The sequence below is a fragment of the Chlorocebus sabaeus genome, chromosome 26, assembly GCF_047675955.1.
Source record: "Chlorocebus sabaeus isolate Y175 chromosome 26, mChlSab1.0.hap1, whole genome shotgun sequence".
In the NCBI taxonomy this organism is placed as follows: domain Eukaryota; kingdom Metazoa; phylum Chordata; class Mammalia; order Primates; family Cercopithecidae; genus Chlorocebus; species Chlorocebus sabaeus.
In genome coordinates, this window is record NC_132929.1 from 47,035,356 (window position 1) to 47,055,280 (window position 19,925).

Sequence of the window (19,925 nt, forward strand, 5' to 3'; positions counted from 1 at the left end):
GGAAGTTCTCTGCTATTCCAGGTGTAAACACTAGGTATTGTAGCATAAAGAAGTCTGAGAGTGAAATTGTAAAGAGTCTTCCCTTCGGGGAAGAACTGGGACAACTGGGGTGATGGATGGTGCACAGAGGCCTCTGGGCAGCAGTAAGTTCCTAACCGGTGTGAAAGTATGTTGTTATTTTAAGGACTTGTATAGCTGTACTCATGCATATATATATATAGGTATACCCACTTTGGATATCAGTTCAATAAATATTTATTGATTTTATCTTCATGCATTTAAATAATATCTACCATTATAAAAAACTCATAAGCCAGGCCTTGTGCTCAGCACTTTTTTTGTTTTTTGTTTTTTTTTTTGAGATGGAGTCTTGCTCTATCACCCAGGCTGGAGTGCAGTGGCGCAGTCTTGTCTCACTGCAACCTCCGCCTCCCGGGTTCAAGTGATTTTCCTGCCTCAGCCTCCCGAATAGCTGGGACTACAGGTGTGTACCACTACACTCAGCTAATTTTTCTATTTTTTTCAGTAGAGATGGGGTTTCACTATGTTGGCCAGGATGGTCTTGATCTCTTTACTTTGTGATCTGCCCACCTCTGCCTCCCAAAGTGCTGGGATTACAGGTGTGAGCCACCGCACCTGGCCTGTGCTCAGCACTTTTTCTGCTTACTCCACTTAATCTCCTTCACCATGAGTTTGCTCTTCTTTTCATTTTATAGTTGCAAAGAGAGGTCAAATAACTTGCTGAAGATGCCACAGCTAGTGAGAAGTAGAACAAACTATCAATGTTAACTATATTTGATGACCAAAGGAATTTTTAAAAATATCAGTTTAAAGACTATGTATTAAAGAGAAATGAACGAGAGAATGTTAAGAGGTTAAATTTCTGAGTCGCGATATTTTTCATTAATAATTTAATCTGCCTTAATACTCTTGCTGGGTAACAGGACAGCTGTTCTATATTAGCTTCAATTTCCTCATTAAAAATATATTTCCTGCTATAGAGTCCATAGAAATGACTTAATTTGTGATCTTAATAATTTCATTGAATGCCTGGGTTGCTTTTTAGCTTATTCTTCCACTGTTGGACTTCAGGAATCATTAATTTTAAAAAGCAGTAATTTTTCTAAGGCCATTGCTGATCAGTCAACCAGTAAGTCTTCACTGAGCATCATTGCTTGTCTTGTAACAGAGTAGGTGTCATGGAGAATAACAGAGAAAAGTCGTGGTATCTACCTCCTAGCATTGCTTTGAGGATCAAATGAGGTGATGGTAGGAAAGTACTTTGTAAATCAAAAAGTAAAGTATTGCTTGGTTTCGTGGTCAGACATGCCCTTGTTCCTGAATATCTATTGCTGTTCTTTTAAAACAAAATGAACTCATTTATAATATAGAACACTTTCTCCCATTGACTAATATATCTCTTAATTTTGAAGACCAAGCAAACCATAGGGAGAAAGTAAAAGGGGGGGCATTTGGCATCCATGTGGAGCTGATGCCCGCTTAGCATTCCTTGCATTTAACTTCCTTTTGTAAAGCCTGCCCCTTTTGCCAGACCTGTGCTGCCAACAGCAGGGTTGTTCTCCCCATGTAGAAGCTGTGCTTCCCTGGGTGCTGGGGTAATGGCATCACTGAGGAGACTGAATGGCCAGGAATCCTAGAAACTTCTTGTGAGGTCATGGTGTCTTCCGGCATTTTGGAAGAAGGCAGAATAAAGCCCCCAACCCAAGCCAAAGAAGTACATGTTGACATGGGATTGTATAGGTGTAGTTCCCTTCTCTTCCCTGTGACATGTGCATAGTGTCCTCCCCAGTGCACCCCACTGTCCCAAGTCCACATCCTGCCTACCCTTATTGAGAGATGTTATTCCTTAGAGGTTCCATTATTGTGTATATTTTTTTCATAAGCCCATGGCTTCTTGTGACTTGGGCCACACCCCCATGATCTCTTTAAAATTCCCTCTGTCAGAGGTCCCCAAGACCATTCCTGGGTTTGATGATTTCCTAGGAGGACTCATAAGACTCAGCATATAGTCACACTCACAGTTACGACTTACTACAGCCAAAGGATTGAATAAACAAAGCAAAATCACTAAAGGAAAGGCACATAGTCCGAAGAGCATAGGAAACCAGGCATAAGCTTTCCAGAATCACAATGGAACCACACAGGACTTGCTTAATTCCTCTGCAATGACTTGTTACAACATGTAAAAGTTGTCTACCAGAGAAGCCCCCACTGTGCCCAGGGTTTTTACTGAGGCCTGGTCACATAGGCACCCTTTGCCTGCCACATATCAAAATTCCAGACTCCCAAAAAGAAACCAGGTATTTAGCATAAGCTATATTTAGGCACGGTGAGCCACTCCTATCATTTAGGGAGTGCTGAGAACTGCCCTGAGATTCAAGTTGCCAGATGCCAGCCATGGACCAGCCTTGCAAACAGGCCTTTCTAAGGGGAGTAGTCTCAGTTCAGCTATATTGCTTTTTTTATATACTCCCCAGATGGACCCATATGCCCCAGCATCTCAGCATCAGTGACCTCATGTAGACATTTCTTTGTCCTCCCTGATGTCCAGCATCAAGAGAGGACATGAATGCCCCAATTATGTAAGTATTCCTACTCATAGAGGAAAAGTTACACAGATGCCAAGCTTGTACACAGAGGAGCTGAGTTTCCTTGGGCAAGTCACTTAACACCCTGAGGACCATCTGTAAAGTGGGCTAATAATCCTTACCCTGTAGGGTTGATGTCAGGTTCAGACAAGATGGCATATAGAAGAGCTGGCATGGCAGCCACACATGGAAGGCATGGTGCTGACACATTGTTAGGAAATAAACGTGACTGGCATACCCCCCTTTAGGTAGGAATGAAATAAGGTCTCCCCATATCTGAACATCTTCCAGGTTCTCAGTGGTAACTGAAGAAATGCGTGCATGAAATGATCAGACTTGCTCAGAGTTGTCCTCAGTCCCGTGTTAGCTGTGATTGAGGCTCCTTTACCTTTACACGGTGACAAAACAAGATTGCCAAGAGACCCAACAATTCAGCTGTGATTTAGTTTCAGTGTTATCAGCCTTGGGTCATGGTGACTTTAAAGTGATAAGAGTGAAATTATAGATAACCAACTTCATGATAGTGAATTATTTACATCTTCCGAGGTGCACGTTTAATATTAAGACCTATCTTATGGTGTGATCTAGGAATTTTAAGCATTCCAGCATGTCTCTGAGATTGTTCAATTCATATAAGATTTCTGAATGTAGACTTTAAAGATAAGGAAATATTATTATTATTTTTTTGCCTACAATGTGTATGAGGAAGTTCAGGTGACACATCCTAGTACAGATGGAGAATCTATGGTCTTTTCCAGCACCAATCTCAAACATCAGCTAGTGCAACACTCTCCTTCAGCAGACTGTATGTGGTGGACTGTGGTGGATGCAAGACTCAATCTGGTCCAAAGTCTTCTTTTTTTTTTTTTTTTTGAGATAGAATCTCACTCTGTCGCCCAGGCTGGAGTGCAGTGGTGCAATCTCAGCTCACTACAACCTCCGCTTCCCGGGTTCAAGCCATTCTTCCACCTCACCCTCCCAAGTAGCTGGAATTACAGGCGCACACTGCCATACCCAGTTAATTTTTGTATTTTTAGTAGAGACAGGGTTTCACCATCTTGGCCAGGCTGGTGTCCAGCTCCTGACCTCAGGTGATCTGCCCACCTCGGCCTCCCAAAGTACTGTGATAACAGGCATGAACCACTGCACCCGGCCTTATTTTGTGTGTGTGTGTGTGTGTGTGTGTGTGTGTTTTGTTTTTTGTTTTTTGTGTTTTGAGACAGAGTCTCGCTCTGTTGCACAGGTTGGAATGCAGTGGCTCAAAGTCTTTTAAGTACTCCCAAGAGAAGGCTTTTGCTTGGAGTCCATAAGCATAACGTTGACGTTGATTGCGTGGGGTGAGGTGTTAGGCTATGGTTGGAGACACTGAGATGGGAGCAGACTCTTGCCTTATGCAGCTCGAGTCCAGTAAGAGGGATAGACTCATAAAAAGGCATTAACAGTGTAGATCATATGTGCCATTGCACATGCCACATAGGTCCTTTCAAATCCCCACACAGTGGAAATTAACTTGGCTTGGGTGGAGTTTGAGTGCGGATTATCCAGGCGAGGGAGGATGCTTTAGGAAGAGCAAGTGACAGGGGTCCTGGAGGCCCTTTGCAGTCCTGTAAGTGCTGAGAAGCAAGAAGGAGGCACTCAAGGACCTCTTGGTGGAATCAGATGTGTTTCTAGTGAGTGAAGACTTCACCTGCAAGTTTGTCTTCAGCAGTGAAGGGGCAACACAGGGCGGAAGCCATGATTAATCCGCAGCCCTGCACTTTCTCAATGAGGGCTAAAAGTAATAGGAACTCAGGGAACAGAGTGAACAGTTAAGTTCCTTCTTCATGGAAGCTCATTGAATTCCAAGACTTGATAGCTAGAGTTTTTATAGGGATTGCAACAGAGGAAGGAGAAATCAAACCTCAATTCCTCTGGTGCCTGAGGGGATGCAGTTAAAAAAAAAAACAGCCCTTTTCTGGCCAGGTTCAGTTGGGCTTAATTGGCTCATGCCTGTAATCCCAGCACTGTGAGAGGCCGTGGTGGAAGGATTGCTTGAGGCCAGAGGCCAGGAGTTCAAGATCAGCCTGGGGAACATAGTGAGACCTTATCTCTACAAAAAATTTAAAGAATAGCTGAGGTTTATGGTGTGTACCTGTGGTCCCAGTTACTCAGGAGGCTTGAGGCGGGAGGATTGTTTGAGCCCAGGAGTTGGAGGATGCATTGAACTAGGATCACACCACTGTACTCCAGCCTGGGGGGCAGAACAATATCTTGTCTCTAAAACAACAACAACGAAAATCCTTTCTGCCTTTGTCCTGGAGGCTTAGGTGTCTCTCTTCCCACTTTCTCTTACGTACTCCGAATTCGACACTTTCTCCTAGGCGCTCTGATGCAACATTTTCTCCCTGGAGAGGAGACCGATTGATACTCTGACCTCTTCTGGAGAAGGGAGGCTGTAGTGCAAGGCAGGGACAAAATTATGAGTTTTTAAGGGGCTTTGCTGTCAAAGGAGGCGTGATCCTGAGTTTAGACAGAGTGCACTTAACATTATGAGGAAGAAACTCCTGGGGCTAAAAGCAACTTATAGCAAACATGGATGTGATGAGTTCTGGTATCAATGACTCTCCAGTGAATTTCCCTGGGGTACGACTGGCTTTTGACAATGGATTTATCCATATGTAGTTGTTTCTGCCCCAAAGTAAGTGCAAATAAGGGGAAGATGTTGGCCAAATCTCAAATCTAGCTGGGTGTGCTCTCTGCAGGCAGATTCTAATTCTACTCCATCTCTAGTCTGATATTGAATGAAAGAGGAGCTAACAACTTTCTGACTGCAATTTTAAGCAAAAACTTAGTAAATGGGCCAAGTAAGAATCGAGTACAGTTCTGTAAGGTGTAAAGCTTGCCAGGAACCATGAGGCCAGTTACTGGATGGACAGACTGGGGGTTTCAACGCTAGTTTCTCTTATCATGAGCTTATCACTAGCCTGCTCATCTAGGAAATATGTGCAAGAATCAGTGCTTTTTGCAGCATTTTTCTTTCTGTCTTCTCAGACCATTTGGAATTTCCATAGAAAATTCTCTTAATTTTTCATATATATATTTATATACACACACACACTCTTATATGAATCACACACACGTATATTTAAACATGTATACATGTGTATACACACACCACACACACATATGTATACATAAACCTGTGTGTATATATATACACACACACACAAATATATATACACAAGAATTGTTAACAGTTGTCATTTTTCATGATTATAAAAAGTTGTACAAACAAAAGTAAGAAATATCAGAACAGCAAAGACATGTATATCCTAGTCTCTCCCTCAAGATGTAATCACAGCCAGTGATTTTTAACTTGTCGTTCTTATGTTTATTCTCTCTATAACTCGAAATGACATATTAATACCCCTACTTCTTGATATATCAACTTAAATTTTCTGCATCAACTCCTTATTCTGGAAGATGAAGAAATGACCCCCTTTCCTTCCACTCCTGCTGATCTACACTAGCCACATTTTTTATTTTAACTTATGTTTTTGGCTATATGTAGTATAGTAACAATTTTTATTTTCTTGATTTTTCAACATTAGGAAAAATCAGTTAACTCCTTCCTTTGCAAGATTAGAAATGTTGTGTCCAAACAATTCACTACATTCCTTTCCATGCATTATACATTTTTGTTTATGCATTTTTCTCGAGTTGGCCTGTAAGTCCCTGAGGGAGGCTTTTATGGCACATTCTTCTTTGTATCCTCATTACTGTCAACACCTGACACATGGAGTGCTGCAATGAATATTTGCCTTTGAATGGAATTTTACACCCTGCCTCAGCAGATAGCAGAGGGGACGGAAGCCAGTCTTATTAGTGTGATACCGGAAATAGCCACTAGGAAATGTGTGCTCCCTGGGAGAGTAAGCTGGTTTGGTTTTTGGTTTTGGTTTTGCTTGAGACAGGGTCTCACTGTGTTGTCCAGGTTGGAGTGCAGCGGCATGATCATAGCTCACTACAGCCTCAAACTCCTGGATTCAAACAGTCCTTCTGCCTCAGCCCACAGGCATGCACTACTATGCTCAGCTTATTTTTATTTTGTGTAGAGATGGGGTCTTGCTATGTTGCCCATGGTGGTCTTGAACTTCTGCACTCAAGCATGCTCCCAATTTAGCCTCAAAAAGTGCTCCCAATTTAGCCTCCAAAAGATCACAGGCATGGGCCACACCGCACCAGACTAACTTTTTTAACAAGTTTACATTTTGCCATGTGCTTCCTGATTCGTTAGGGAAAACGGAATTCTTTTTTAGGTCTTCTTACAGACATAGAGATATGTAAATAATATAAATAGGCAGTCATAAGTAAGCACTCTTGAGATAGGCCTAGATTTGAAGGGATCTCGGATATTTAAAAATCTAAGATTGGCCTGGGTGAATGACTGGGCTTAGTGTCACATTAACATCCTTTGGGGCTTTGATGTAGGTATTGAATGAGAGGGAAACACCTCTCCCTACGAGAACAGGAGAACATTATGAACTTCCCTTGGATGGAAAAAAAAAAAAAAGCGTTTGAGAATTAAGAAAATCTCAGATTACAGCAAAACAAAACAAACAAAAAACATCCAAAGCCTTTACCCAACTCTTCGGACAAACCAGTTAATTCCCTGACTGGAAAATGTCTGTGGTGGAAGGTGGCAAAGGTTTTTGTGAGGTTGAGTTTGTTCTGTGTAATTTGAGAAAGGAGATATTAAATATATTTGAAAAATGTGCAAGATAACTGGAGCTATTTCTCTATAGCTAGAAAACAAGCCCATTTTCCAGCTGTAGATGAGAAAGGAAGGAAGGGCATGTTTGCTCAGAACACATACTTTTCAGGCACGTACGGCTTCTGAAACTACTGGATTCTCCACAGTGGACATTTGGTGTCTCCACTTCAGCAGACATTTATTGAGCATTACAGAGAGCTGGAAACATTAATGTATTACCACTTAAAAATCCCCATAAAACCCCCTGGGGATTGGGGCCTGGAAGGTGGTACAGGGTTTGTTATTCAATTGTGGTAGTTTAGACTTTGAGAAGCTAAATGTTTTTCCCAAGGTCACACAGCCACTTTCTCATGACAGTGCAGGGACATTTTCTAGATTTATTTTTTTTTAAAGGTTTCATGACTGTGGTGACGTTAAATACATCACATGTTGCTATGGTAGCTGGTCTTTTGATTGAATTCATAGCAATGAAAAGGATAAAAAAATTGCGTATCTGACGCAGGCAGACTTCAAGGTCATGTTCCTTGGCACCGCTACATTGGAGATGATGCTGTTCATCTCCTGGGGAGATGACAGTAATTAATTACCAAAAGGTAAGTTTGTGATCACTGATGGTGGCCTCTCGAGCAGTGAAGTCGGGTACAGGCAGTTGTCATTTCAGATTAACCAGGGTCACTAGAAATGTAGCTGGAGTTTCCATAATACTATTTGTGACTCATAGCAACCCCAGGCAATTGTCTAGATGGAACTTTGGATAGGGCTCATACTGCTTTATAAGGAGTCAGCTAATCATATTAAAGTACATCTTTATTTCTCTTCCATTAAAAGTCCAGTGGAAACATCCCTCCCTCTTTTGGGTGGGAGTCATTTGAAGGGAGGTTATCTCCCAGGGGCATTACTTGGCTCTAAATCTCCAGACTTTGTTAGTCTCATCCTGAATGAGCCTGACCTCTATCTCCATGGCTTTTCCCCTGTCTCAGTTTTCTGGCCTGAAGATTGCGAGAATCTCTGCCCATGGAAAGGATCTGCTAGCTATCTGCAAGAAACCTGTCCCCAGGGCCAGTTCACAGTGTAATGTACAGACGATTACTGATAAGGTGAAGGTGACTCAGTCCATGACATCAGGAAACAACTAATTTAAAACCTAACAATTTAAAACCTAAGAAGGGGTAAAAGGATCTGTAACCTGGAAGTTTTAACTTCAGAGAGTCTGTTAAAATGAGAGGAGATCACATCCCGATAATAGTATGACAAGTACAAACAGATGTAATCTATAAAAGAGACATGAAACAGGATTTCCCAGGCCCTGCTTGGTTTTCCTCCTCACTCCACAGCTCCGTGCTCCTTGTAGCAGAGGCCAGCCACTTCACCAGGCCTTGGGGACTGATTCCAGCTTTTGCCTCTACCCCTAGCCTGACAATAGACAAGACACAGTTATGGCTCTCTTGTCTGAGGACCCATCACAAATTAACTTTATTGTCTACACAGTCAAGGAGGGCACCGTGGCATAGTGGTTACTGTGATGGCTTCCAGATGCAAAGTGTCAGGGTTCAAATCTTGATTTCACCACTTACAAGCCCTGTGACCTTATGCAGCTCATTTAACTTTTTGTTGCCTTGGGTTCCTCGTCTGTAAAATGGGTATAATAGTTATTGTGAGGATTAAATGAGCTGAATATATGTAAATCACATAGTGGAATGTCTAACATTTAATAAATGCTCAATAAAAGTTAGGTATCATCATCATCATCATCATCAGTATCATCAGTCCAGGCTTCTGCCTTCCTTGCCTATACCATAATGCTGCCTCAATAACCCGCTTCCACATCCGGGCCCAAGAAGCCTTGCATTTCTCTGGCCACATCCCTCTGCCCTCCAGGCTTGCAGTTTGCCTGGCGTCATGTGAGTCCTTGCTGGAGTCACACACAGGGCCATGCCCATCCACCAGAACACCTCGTTACCTCCTGCTGGGCTCAGCTGACTCCTGGCAACTGCAGGTGGATCTGCTGATCATTGTGGCTCTGATGCCACGTTAAGCTCTTCTGCCTTAGATAGGAACCGGGCTATGCTTAGATGTGAATGACTTAATGGTGACCAAGGGACAGGGTATCCTGAATGATCCACAGTAAGTTGGGTTGGCAGATGTGTACGGATGTGAGAGCACTGGGCATTAGTGGAGTATTAAGCCATACCCTAAACTGGGCATTAGTGGAGTATTAAGCCATACCTTAAACTGCAAGGACATGCAAAGCTAGCTAAGGGCTAGTGTATTTCGAAGAGCTCAATTCTGATACATTGTCACTTTTTTTTTTTTTTTTTTTTTTTTGAGACAGAGTCTTGCTTTGTCGCCCAGGCTAGAATGCAGAGGCACGATCTCAGCTCATTGCAACCTCTTCCTCACAGGTTTAAGTGATTCTTCTGCCTCAGCCTCCCGAGTAGCTGGAATCACAGGTGCATGCCACCACACCCAGCTAATTTTTTGTACTTTTAGTAGAGACAGGGTTACACTATGTTGGCAGGCTGATCTCAAACTCCAGACCTCAAGTGATCCGCCTGCCTCCGCCTCCCAAAGTGCTAAGGGATTACAGCCGTGAGCCACTGCGCCTGCCTGGCCAATTGTCACTTTTATTACATAACTATTACATATTTAATGCAGAAAAAATAAATAACACAAATAGACTAACAATTAATTATAGATTAACAACATCTATAACGTCACCTTCCAGAGATAACACTTTTAACCTCTCTGTGTATGCACACACACACTCCACACACATAATCCTTTTAACACTTATAACTTAATGGATTGTGGACTCCTTTCTCAGTCATGAAATAGACATTTGTGTTATCAAGTACTGAGCAATTCTAGATAATTCTGAATGTGCATTGGTTTGTGGTCTAGCCTCTTAGCCATTTTATTCATCGAGAGAAAGAGGTTAAGCAGACTGTCTAAGTCTTTGTAGTCTACAGCTTCCAGTTCTAGTAACTGCCACCAGGTTAATGAAGGGTGGCTTCTAGCTGGAGCCTTGTTGTGGAGCACCTTGGCTTTACTTAGGTGTAGTTATTTGAGGAACAGGACCTTCAGCCGCTTGTGCTGGTCTGTTTCTGTTATGAAGACCTGCAGCCCAGCAGCTGATTTCTAGTTCTGATTAGGGACAGAGTGGGCCATCAGCGCTCTGGGCTCTGCTTCTGTGTCACTGTGGAGCCTTTGGCAAGGCTTGCCACATCTCCAGGTCTCAGTGCCCTCCTCTGTAAATGAAAGGGTTTGGATTTGATTTTTTCTTTTGCTCTAGCACTCTGTAATTCTGTGTTAAGTAATTTGGAGTGGAGTGAGATGGGGCTTGGGCGTGGCTCTTCATCGCTGCTGCACAGGTTAGGATGCACAGGCTGCACCAGAATCACCCAAGGAGCACTTCAAGCATATATTCCTGGGCTCTTTTCCCCGCTCTCCTGCCAGAGTGAGGCTTGAGAATCTGCATTTTTAACAAACTCCTTAAGGTTTCTTTCTCGAAGCCGTACTTGGGGACTGCTACAGGGATGGTGGCCTCTCCAAGTCACCCAGCTGTTCACATCCTACTCGAACTTTGGCTCAGGCCAAAGGGCTGTGAAAAGCATCTTAGTTAACTCAAAACCCTTCATAGAGACAGCTGGTGTTGCTGGAAGCTTACATGGGCGCAGCTTCAGGGTTGCCAGCAGGTTGGCTTCCAGAGCCCTAGGAGACAGGCTTCCGTGGCCTGTCTGCCTCTCACTGATTGTCAGAGCTCAGCCCACCCTGCTTGTTCACGCTGCCTGTTTTTTCCTACCAGTTTCCATCATGTTCTGCTTTAGAGGGCTTCTTGCTCCATATGGTTCGGCTCAGACCGCAGCAGGGTAATGGCCACACTGCACGTTTGTACCAGCAGCCTCCCCAGCTGCGACTGTCCTTAATCAAGCAGGAGATGTTTACCCTCACACCTATTTTCAGTCCTTCCTCTGGTCCCTCATCTTCCAGGAAACCTAATATTTCTGATACATACAGTAGATTTCTCTACAAATCCTTGAAGACTTTGAACTATCCTATTAGCAATTTATTCCAGAGACTTCTTCTACACAGTACTGTTTGATGTTTCAGGGGCCAGGCTTCTTTTCCTTCTGATTATTCACACACACACACACTCTTATAGTTCAGGTTCAACAAAGCTAGATCATACTTTATCCACAATATGAATTAGAGATTCTGATCTTATTATTTTCTGTCTCATACTTATTTACTCTATACCACACTTTGCTCATATTTACCATTTATAAATGAGGAAGAAAAAAGCCAGAGGGAGCAGTGTGTTTTCCTTGAGTAGTCTAGTGCATCAGAATCACCTGGATAAACTTGATAAAATACAGATCTCTGGATTTCATCCCAGATTTACTGAATAATAATCCTTCATGGAGGGATCCAGAAGTTTGCATTTCCAAAAGGATCTCTGGGTGATTGTTTTGCACGCAGAAGGTCGGAAATTCCTGCTTTAGGCGGGACAGAATTTAAGCTAGAACTTAGAGAAGATGAGGAGGACAATGAGAGACAGCCTGGTGGCCACCAGGCTGCTTGCGTTTAAATCCAGGCCCCACACCTCACTGGCTGTGTGACTCCTCCATGCCTCAGTTTGCTCTCATGAAAAATCTGTAAAACTATGGTGTTTACCTCATTGGTTGTTATGAAGATTAAATGAGTTCATATGTGGAACATGTTTAAAGTAGTGCCTGGCAAAGGTAAGGGCTCTGAACATGTCTGCTGTGACTAGTATTCCGTGCAAGGGGAATGGCATGAACAAAGTCAAACAGAAGCAGATGGCCTCTTTGAGAGAATGGAGTAGACTGACTTGTCAGGAGTAGAAGGTTTAGATCAGTGGTTTTCAAATCACAGTGTGCAAAAAAATAATCTGGGGAGCTTGTTAAAAATTTCTTGCCCCTATAACGATTGAGTTGGCATACATGAAGCCTGGGGATCTGCATTTAAACTTTTTCATGCAGATTATGAGCAAATGATCAGAAACTCAGTAGTTTAGGTAGAAGAGGGCTGGTATTTAAAGTTGGAAAGGGGCCAGGCGCGATGGCTTATGCCTGTAATCCCAGCACTTTGGGAGGCCAAGGTGGGTGAATCACCTGAGGTCAGGATTTCAAGACCAGCCTGGCCAACATGGTGAAAGCCCATCTCTACAAAAAATACAAATATTAGCCAGGTATGGTGGTGGGTGCCTGTAATCCCAGCTACTTGGGAGGCTGAGGCAGGAGAATCACTTGAACCTGGGAGGTGGAGTTTGCAGTGAGTCGAGATTGGGCCACTGCACTCCAGCCTGGGCGACAAGAGCGCCCCCCAAAATAAATAAGAATAAAAATAAAAAATAAATGAAGTTGGAAAGGTATCCAGAGTTTGGAGATGTATCCTGGAGCTATGAACAGTATGGACACTAATTGCATATTTAATATCTGCTTTATTAGGTATGTCCAGAAAGCAGTAGAAGTATCCGGGAGGTACAGTGTGCATCCTACAACAACAAGCCATTCATGGGCCGGTTTTATGAGTGGGAACCATTTGCAGAAGGTAAGAATAGACCCACCTTGTCCATAGACGTTACTTTAGTCTATTTTCCATTCTTGCTGACTTCTGATTGATGTTGGAGGTATTGGTGTGATCCTGGCTGGGGTGTCAGTAGGGGACAAAGTGTGACTCCAGGGCAAAGAGAAGCCTGCACAGGTCTTTACCAAAGGTAGCAAAGCTCAGGTGACACCTGGACCATCTTCAGCATGAGTCAGATGGATGAGGCGTTGATGGAAACGAGTAACATCCAAGGATGGCAGGGTGAGGGGGACAGAACAGGGTTCAAGGAACCAGTTGGAGAAGAGGTTCAAACATAAGGTTGTGAGCCGTGAGTGCAGATGGAGTTTCCCTTTCCTTGGTTACTGCTACAAGGGCTGGTATGGGAGCTTAAGAGAACATGTGGGGTTGTACATTTGTATGTTTCTCACCTCTAGGGGGCCTCACATACTGATTCCAAAGATAATAGTAGGCAGGCATTGCCTGTGAGTCCAAGATCCCCGTCATTTCCAAGTGACAGAAGATCCAAAGTTGGTAGAGCAAGTTGATCCCACTCTGCATGCTGGAGTCACTTTTCTTTGTTGAAATTCAGATGATAACATGGCTTGTGGACTGAGAAGTATTAACATTCTGAGATATTTCTTCCCACTCGTGGAGAAAGTGGGCTCAGAAGAGGTGTTGGGTCAAGCAGAACTTGTAGGGGTTCTATGCTTACAGCCAAGTTGGCTGGAGAGGGAGTCCAGCTGCCTTCAGGGCCCAGTGGGAGAGCCCTGCACAGCCAGCCCTTCTCAGCCTCAGCCTGAGGCAGTGGCTGGGACAGCTAAGGTTGGCCAAGACCCAGAGTATGGAGCACTGCACTATGTCCAGGATCTGGAGAAATTGCCTTGGAAGAGAGATTGATAGTGAGTTGTGATGATTTCATTGCAGAATCAATGCCTGGGGAAGCCAAACTCTGCAAGGTGGTTCTATACTTGGGGAGGAGGGAAGTGGATTAGTATCTGACTGTTCTGAAATTGGATGCTAAATTGTGTAGCATTCTCAGCGACTCCATAGCTTCTGTTAGATTCTCAGAGTGGTCCCATGACCTCGAAATTGTTAAGAACTAACTTGACTAAAAAATTGAGACTATCAAATTCAAGCAGGAATGATATACAGAGGAAACATAGAAGTAGCTGAATGCAAATACATGGGATGGGGAACAGGGTGAAGCATGAGCAAAAGAAGGATGCCAAAGTGAAGTTTTGATTTGATTCTGTAAATAGAGCTTGGTTCTGACCTTTTTCATTTTTAAAAGCATTATGTTAAATTTAAGGTGTTGTCCTGATTTGAATCCTGAAACAGAAAAAGGGCATTGTTGGAAAACCTGGTGAAATAGGCATAAAGTGTATAGTTTAGTTAATAGCATTGTACCAGAGTTAATGTCTTAGTTTTTATGAATGGTTTGTTTTTTGTTTTTGTTTTGTTTTGAGATGGAGTCTTGTACTGTTGCCCAGGCTGGAGTGAGGTGGCATGATCTCAGTTCACTGCAACCTCCGCCTCCTGGGTTCAAGCGATTCTCCTGCCTTAGCCTCCTGAGTAGCTGGGATTACAGGTGTGCACCACTACGCCTGGCTAATTTTTGTATTTTTAGTAGAGATGGGGTCTTGCCATGTTGGCCAGGCTGGCCTCGAACTCCTGACCTCAAGTGATCCACCCACCTCAGCCTCCCAAAGTACTGGGATTACAGATATGAGCCACCGTACCCAGCCTATAAATGGTTTTGTAACATGTTAACATTAGGTGAAGCTGGGTAAAGGGTATACAGGAACTTTTGTACTATCTTTGTAACTTTCCTATAAATCTAAAATGATTTCAAAATAAAATTTATTAAAGGCATTGTACTCCCAATTATTTATGTCTTACATGCATTCTGGTGAAGACAAAGTGTAAAACTCACTTAATATGGGTGAGGAAGAATGCACTGGGTTAAATACTGCCCCTGCTCACCACCCAAATTAGTATTCTTCCTGGAACCTTAGAATGTGACCTATTTGGAAATAGAGTCAGTGCAGATGTCATCAGTTATGTTGAGTTCGTATTGGAGTACGGTGGGCTCTTAATCTAGAAAGACTGGTGTTCTGATAAGAAGAGGAGAAAGTTGGGAGGCCAAGGCGGGTGATCACCTGCGGTCGGGAGTTCGAGACCAGACTGACCAACATGGAGAATCCCTGTCTCTACTAAAAAATACAAAATTAGCTGGGTGTGGTGGCGCGTGCCCGTAATCCCAGCTACTCAGGAGGCTGAGGCAGGAGAATCACTTGAACCTGGGAAGCGGAGGTTGCGGTAAGCTGAGATCATGCCATTGCACTGCAGCCTGGGCAATAAGAGTGCAACTGTGTCTCAAAAACAAAACAAAACAAAACAAAAACAAAAAACAAAAAAAAGAACAAGAGGAGAAAGGACACAGACATACAGGGAGGATGCCAAGTGATGATGAAGACAGAGATTGGAGTGATGCTTCTACAAGGTAACACCAAGGATTGCTGGCAGCCAGCAAGAGCTAGGAAGAGACAAGGAAGCATTCTTGCCTAGAGCCTTCAAAGTGGGCATGGCCCTGCCAACACCGTAATTTTCGACTCCCAGCCTCTAGAACTGTGAGAATAAATTTCTCTTGTTTCCAGTCATCAAGTTTATGGTATTTTGTCATACAGCTCTAGGAAACTAATACAAAGAGGGAGGAACAAGGTTCTGGATTGATTGAGATCTACTCACTAGAGTAGATCCAGAAGTGAATTTGCTCCGACCAATAGTAGCAGATGCCTTAGAGAAGTGAGGCACGTATCCAAAGTGAGCAGCTGCCTCAACTGCCTCACAGATGTAGGTCTGTCCAGCGCAGTGGTTCTCAGCTCTCGTTGCTCATTAGAATCACTGAGGAGCCTCCTAGAAACACTGATGCCTAGACCCCTCCCCAGAGATTGTGATTTAATTGGTCTGGGGTGCAGCCTGGACATCAGGATTTTTTAAAGATCCCAGGTGATTCTTATGGATACCTGGGGTAGAGAACCTCTATCTAATCCAAGAGGGGATGACTCTAGCCTACCTCGAAGGACAGAATCATGGGTATTTGATACATCATGAAATACATTCTTGTGTCAGAACAACAATGCTTTTCAGTGAACATTTAGATAAGAAGTGACCCCGTCTTTTGTCTGAGCTGCACCCTTGCTTTATGGCTGGCTGTGGATAATAGCTGCTTTATTGTGATTACCTGGGGGGAAAGATGAATTCCACACTACACTGAGTAGTGTGCTTTCTGTTATTTCCCCAAGAGCAGAAGCTGCCATGCCAGACCTTTTCTGCATGGTCTGAGGTGGCCATCAGCCAGCTGTTGTTGTCTAAGACCTTGAGGTCTGGTGAGCTGCAGGTCTTATATTGATAGCCGTATGCAGACCACAAAGAAAACTTTGCTAATGTTTTCATGTATTACATGTGGATGCCTGCTATTGTCTGGCTCATGTATGAGTCTACTTTTTCTGTTATTTTTTCCCCTCTGATTTGTGCTAGACTTTAAGTATGAGACCTAAAAGAACTTGTTTTTTGAACATTTGATTTAACTGATTTTTTGGAAATTTTCAAACATAGGTAAAGTAGGGAGAATAGTATAATAGTGTGATAAGCTCCTATGTAGCCACTTAATTCCGTTAGTTATCAGCACATAACCAATCTTTTTCACAAATATTTCCATCCTCTCTCTCTTCCACCCAGATTATGGGAAACTACTTGAATTCACATTACAGAGCATTATTCATTGGTGGATATATTAATTGGAACTCTTGGTTGTAAGTGACAGAAACCCAAACTAAATACATTTTGATCAGAAAGGTATTTTGTTGGTCATGTTACTGGGAATTGCAAGAGGTGTCCTGGGATTCAGATATGGCTGCATTCAATGGAATCAGTAACATTAGGACCCTGCCTTTCTCATCTTTCTCCATTTCTAGGTTCTGTTTACTTCGTCTTGGGCAGGCGAGCAGGCTTACCATGGGTTTGAGCTTGCAATCATAGTGGGAGGGACTTTCTCACCTGGTCTTGTGGGCTGAACTGCACCCCCCAAAAAGATTTATTAAAGGTACCCCTAGGCCAGGTGCGGTGGCTCATGCCTATAATCCCAGCACTTTGGGAGGCCGAGGCGGGTTGATCGCCTGAGGTTGGGAGTTCATGACCAGCCTGAACAACATGGTGAAACCCCATCTCTACTAAAAATACAAAAAATTACCCGGGTGTGGTGGCGCATGCCTGTAATGAGCAAACCTCCATCTCAAAAACAGAAAGGGTCCCCCTGGTACCTGTGATGTAACCTTCTTTTGGAAAGAGGGTCTTTGCAGATCTAATTAAGATGTAAGTTTAGAAGAGGTCACAGTGGAGTAGAATAGGCCTTAATCCATTGTGACTGGGGACCCACACAGAGAACACCATGGGAAGACGCAGACGGGGAAGACAGCCCATGTGAAGGCGGAGGCAGGCACGGGAGTGATGCACCTATGAGCCAAGGAACACGAAGGATTGCCAGCACCTTCCAGAAACCAGGAAGATGCGTGGAAGGATCCTTCCTCCAGAGACTTTGGAGGGAGAGTGACTCTACCAACACACTGGTTTTGGATTTCTAGCCTCCAGAACTGTGAGAGAATACATTTCTCTTGTTTGTGTTCAACAGGACACCAACCAGTTTGTGTGATATGTTACATCAGTCCTAGGAAACTAATATACCTAGTGACTGTTCTAATCCCAGACAAACTGTACCATGGTCTTGTTTAGATCCTATTCCCATCCCTGGAACCTAGTTTGGGGGATGGAGTACTTGGGTTAGCACAGGTCATGTGACCAACCCTGTGGTGGAGGACCCACATCACATGAAGGGGAGATAGGGAAGTGGGGATTGAGACAGACAGGAAAACATTCTTCCACCAAAATCAGTGCATACTTCTTTACTGGAAGCCAGTGAGATGTTGAATCAACTAATTACCATCCTAATGTGGATTAATCAGCTATTCTTTACAAAGTGTTACTAGAAAATAATGTAGTCTTTTAAAATAGTCACTGACATTGATATTTTTCACATGCCTAGAAGGAGAGAGGAAGCCTATGGTCACTGAAGTTGAGTTTACTTTGGCTTTGTTTAAATAATTCTTTTTGCTGCTAAGATTGTTTTCTTGATTTTATCCTTCCTCCTCTTAAATGGCTCCCAGGCTGACCGGCAGGAGGAAGACACTGCTAATGTTTCTGCAGGGTGTTCATGCTTTACGGCTGGATTTTGCATTGGGCTCTTGGTTTTGTTTGGATGTCTACTGCTATTCACATGTGCCTACTTAGGGAAACAGCTGCACTCATTCAGTGCAATGCCACATAGAATAGTAAAAGCAGAGTATACTCTCTGATAAACACATTAATTTTACCAGATGTTCTTCTTAAGCCTTTAATTGCATTTCCTGGATTTGGTGACCTATCCTTAGATAATGCCTCCAGGAATTTTTCTCATAGCCCAGGACCTATTACTGTAAAGATGGCAAAAGTGGAATTAGGGTGCCTGTGCATCCCAGTTCACCCAGGACAGTGATAATTTATGCCTGTCGTCCCAGTCCCCTTTCACTCTCTGTCTTGGACAGCAAATATATATATCCATTCCACCTAGCATGGGCAGTTTCATAGGAAGCCACTTGTTTAGGTGCTGAGATTGGAGAAAATTCTACCTGTTTTCATGCCAAGGGTAATGGGGCTGGACACCATGAGACTAGAGTTTTGCTGGATTGCTATAGGCTGTAGGGCATCAGGTATCAGTGTTAATTCTTAAAACTGTTAGGGGGCAGCTTTATGTTTGGGTAGCTTGAGTGCACTGTGTGTCCCCGAGAGCTGAACTAAAGAGAGTGGCAATTGAAAAGCCAGAGGGGAGGCTGAGTCAGAAAGTGAAGGTCACCAACTGGTGACATGAACAGAGTGATTGTATCTGTCAGCAGTGGCTGGCTTGTGTTACAGTAACAAATAACCCCCAAATCCAAATGACTTAACGTGACAAAAGCTTGCCTCCTGTTCACCTTCCATGTGCAAGAATGGGTGTATTTTGCTTACCTGGGGACCCAGGCTGGTAGAAGCTGTATCTCAACTCATGCTTTCACTGAGGCAGGGAAAGGGAACAAGTGACCCAGGCTCAAGTTCTTTGTTTGTTTGTTTTCTAACTTTTATTTTAAGTTCAGGGGTACATGTGCGGGATGTGCAGGTTTATTACATAGGCAAATGTGTCCTGGGGGGTTGTCGTACAGATTATTTCATCACCCAGTTATTGAGCCTAGTATCCATTAGTTATTTTTCCTGATCTTCTCCCTCCTCCCAGTCTGTGTCCTCTGATAGGCTCCAGTGTGTGTTGTTCCCCTCTCTGTGTCCATGTGTTCTCCTCATTTAGCTCCCACTTATAAGTGAGAATATGCAGTATTTGGTTTTCTGTTCCTGAATTAGTTTGCTAGGGATAATGGCCTCCACCTCCATCTATGTCCCTGCAAAGGACATGATCTCAATCTTTTTTATGGCTGCATAGTATTCCATGGTGTATATATACATTTTCTTTATCAAGTTTATCATTGATGGGCATTTAGGTTGATTCGATGTCTTTGCTCTTGTGAGTAACACATGCATGTGTCTTTATAATAGAATGATTTTATTCCTTTGGGTGTATACGCAGAAATGGGATGGCTGGGCCGAATGGTATTTCTGTCTCTAGATCCTTGAGGAATTGCCGCACTGTCTTCCGCAATGGGTGAACTAATTTACACTCCCACCAGCAGTGTGTAAGTGTTCCTTTTTCTCCACAACCTTACCAGCATCTTCTTATTTTTGACTTAATAATAGCCAGCCATACAGACTCAGGTTCTTAAAACTTCAATTAGAATTGATCCACATTGTTTCTGCTCACATCTCATTGACCAAAGCAAGTCACGAATCACACCTAACTTCCAAGGAGGAAGGGA

At 43.3% G+C, this 19,925-nt stretch overlaps 1 protein-coding gene across 1 annotated transcript in view; it reads left to right on the top strand.

Annotated features, from left to right (window-relative positions):
• Positions 1–19,925, top strand: part of THSD4 (thrombospondin type 1 domain containing 4) — a 664,019-nt gene that overhangs the window by 121,748 nt on the left and 522,346 nt on the right. The window contains exon 6 of the mRNA XM_038010111.2: positions 12,834–12,936. Within this exon, the coding sequence (XP_037866039.2) occupies positions 12,834–12,936 (103 nt within the window). The remainder of the gene's footprint in view (positions 1–12,833; positions 12,937–19,925) is intronic.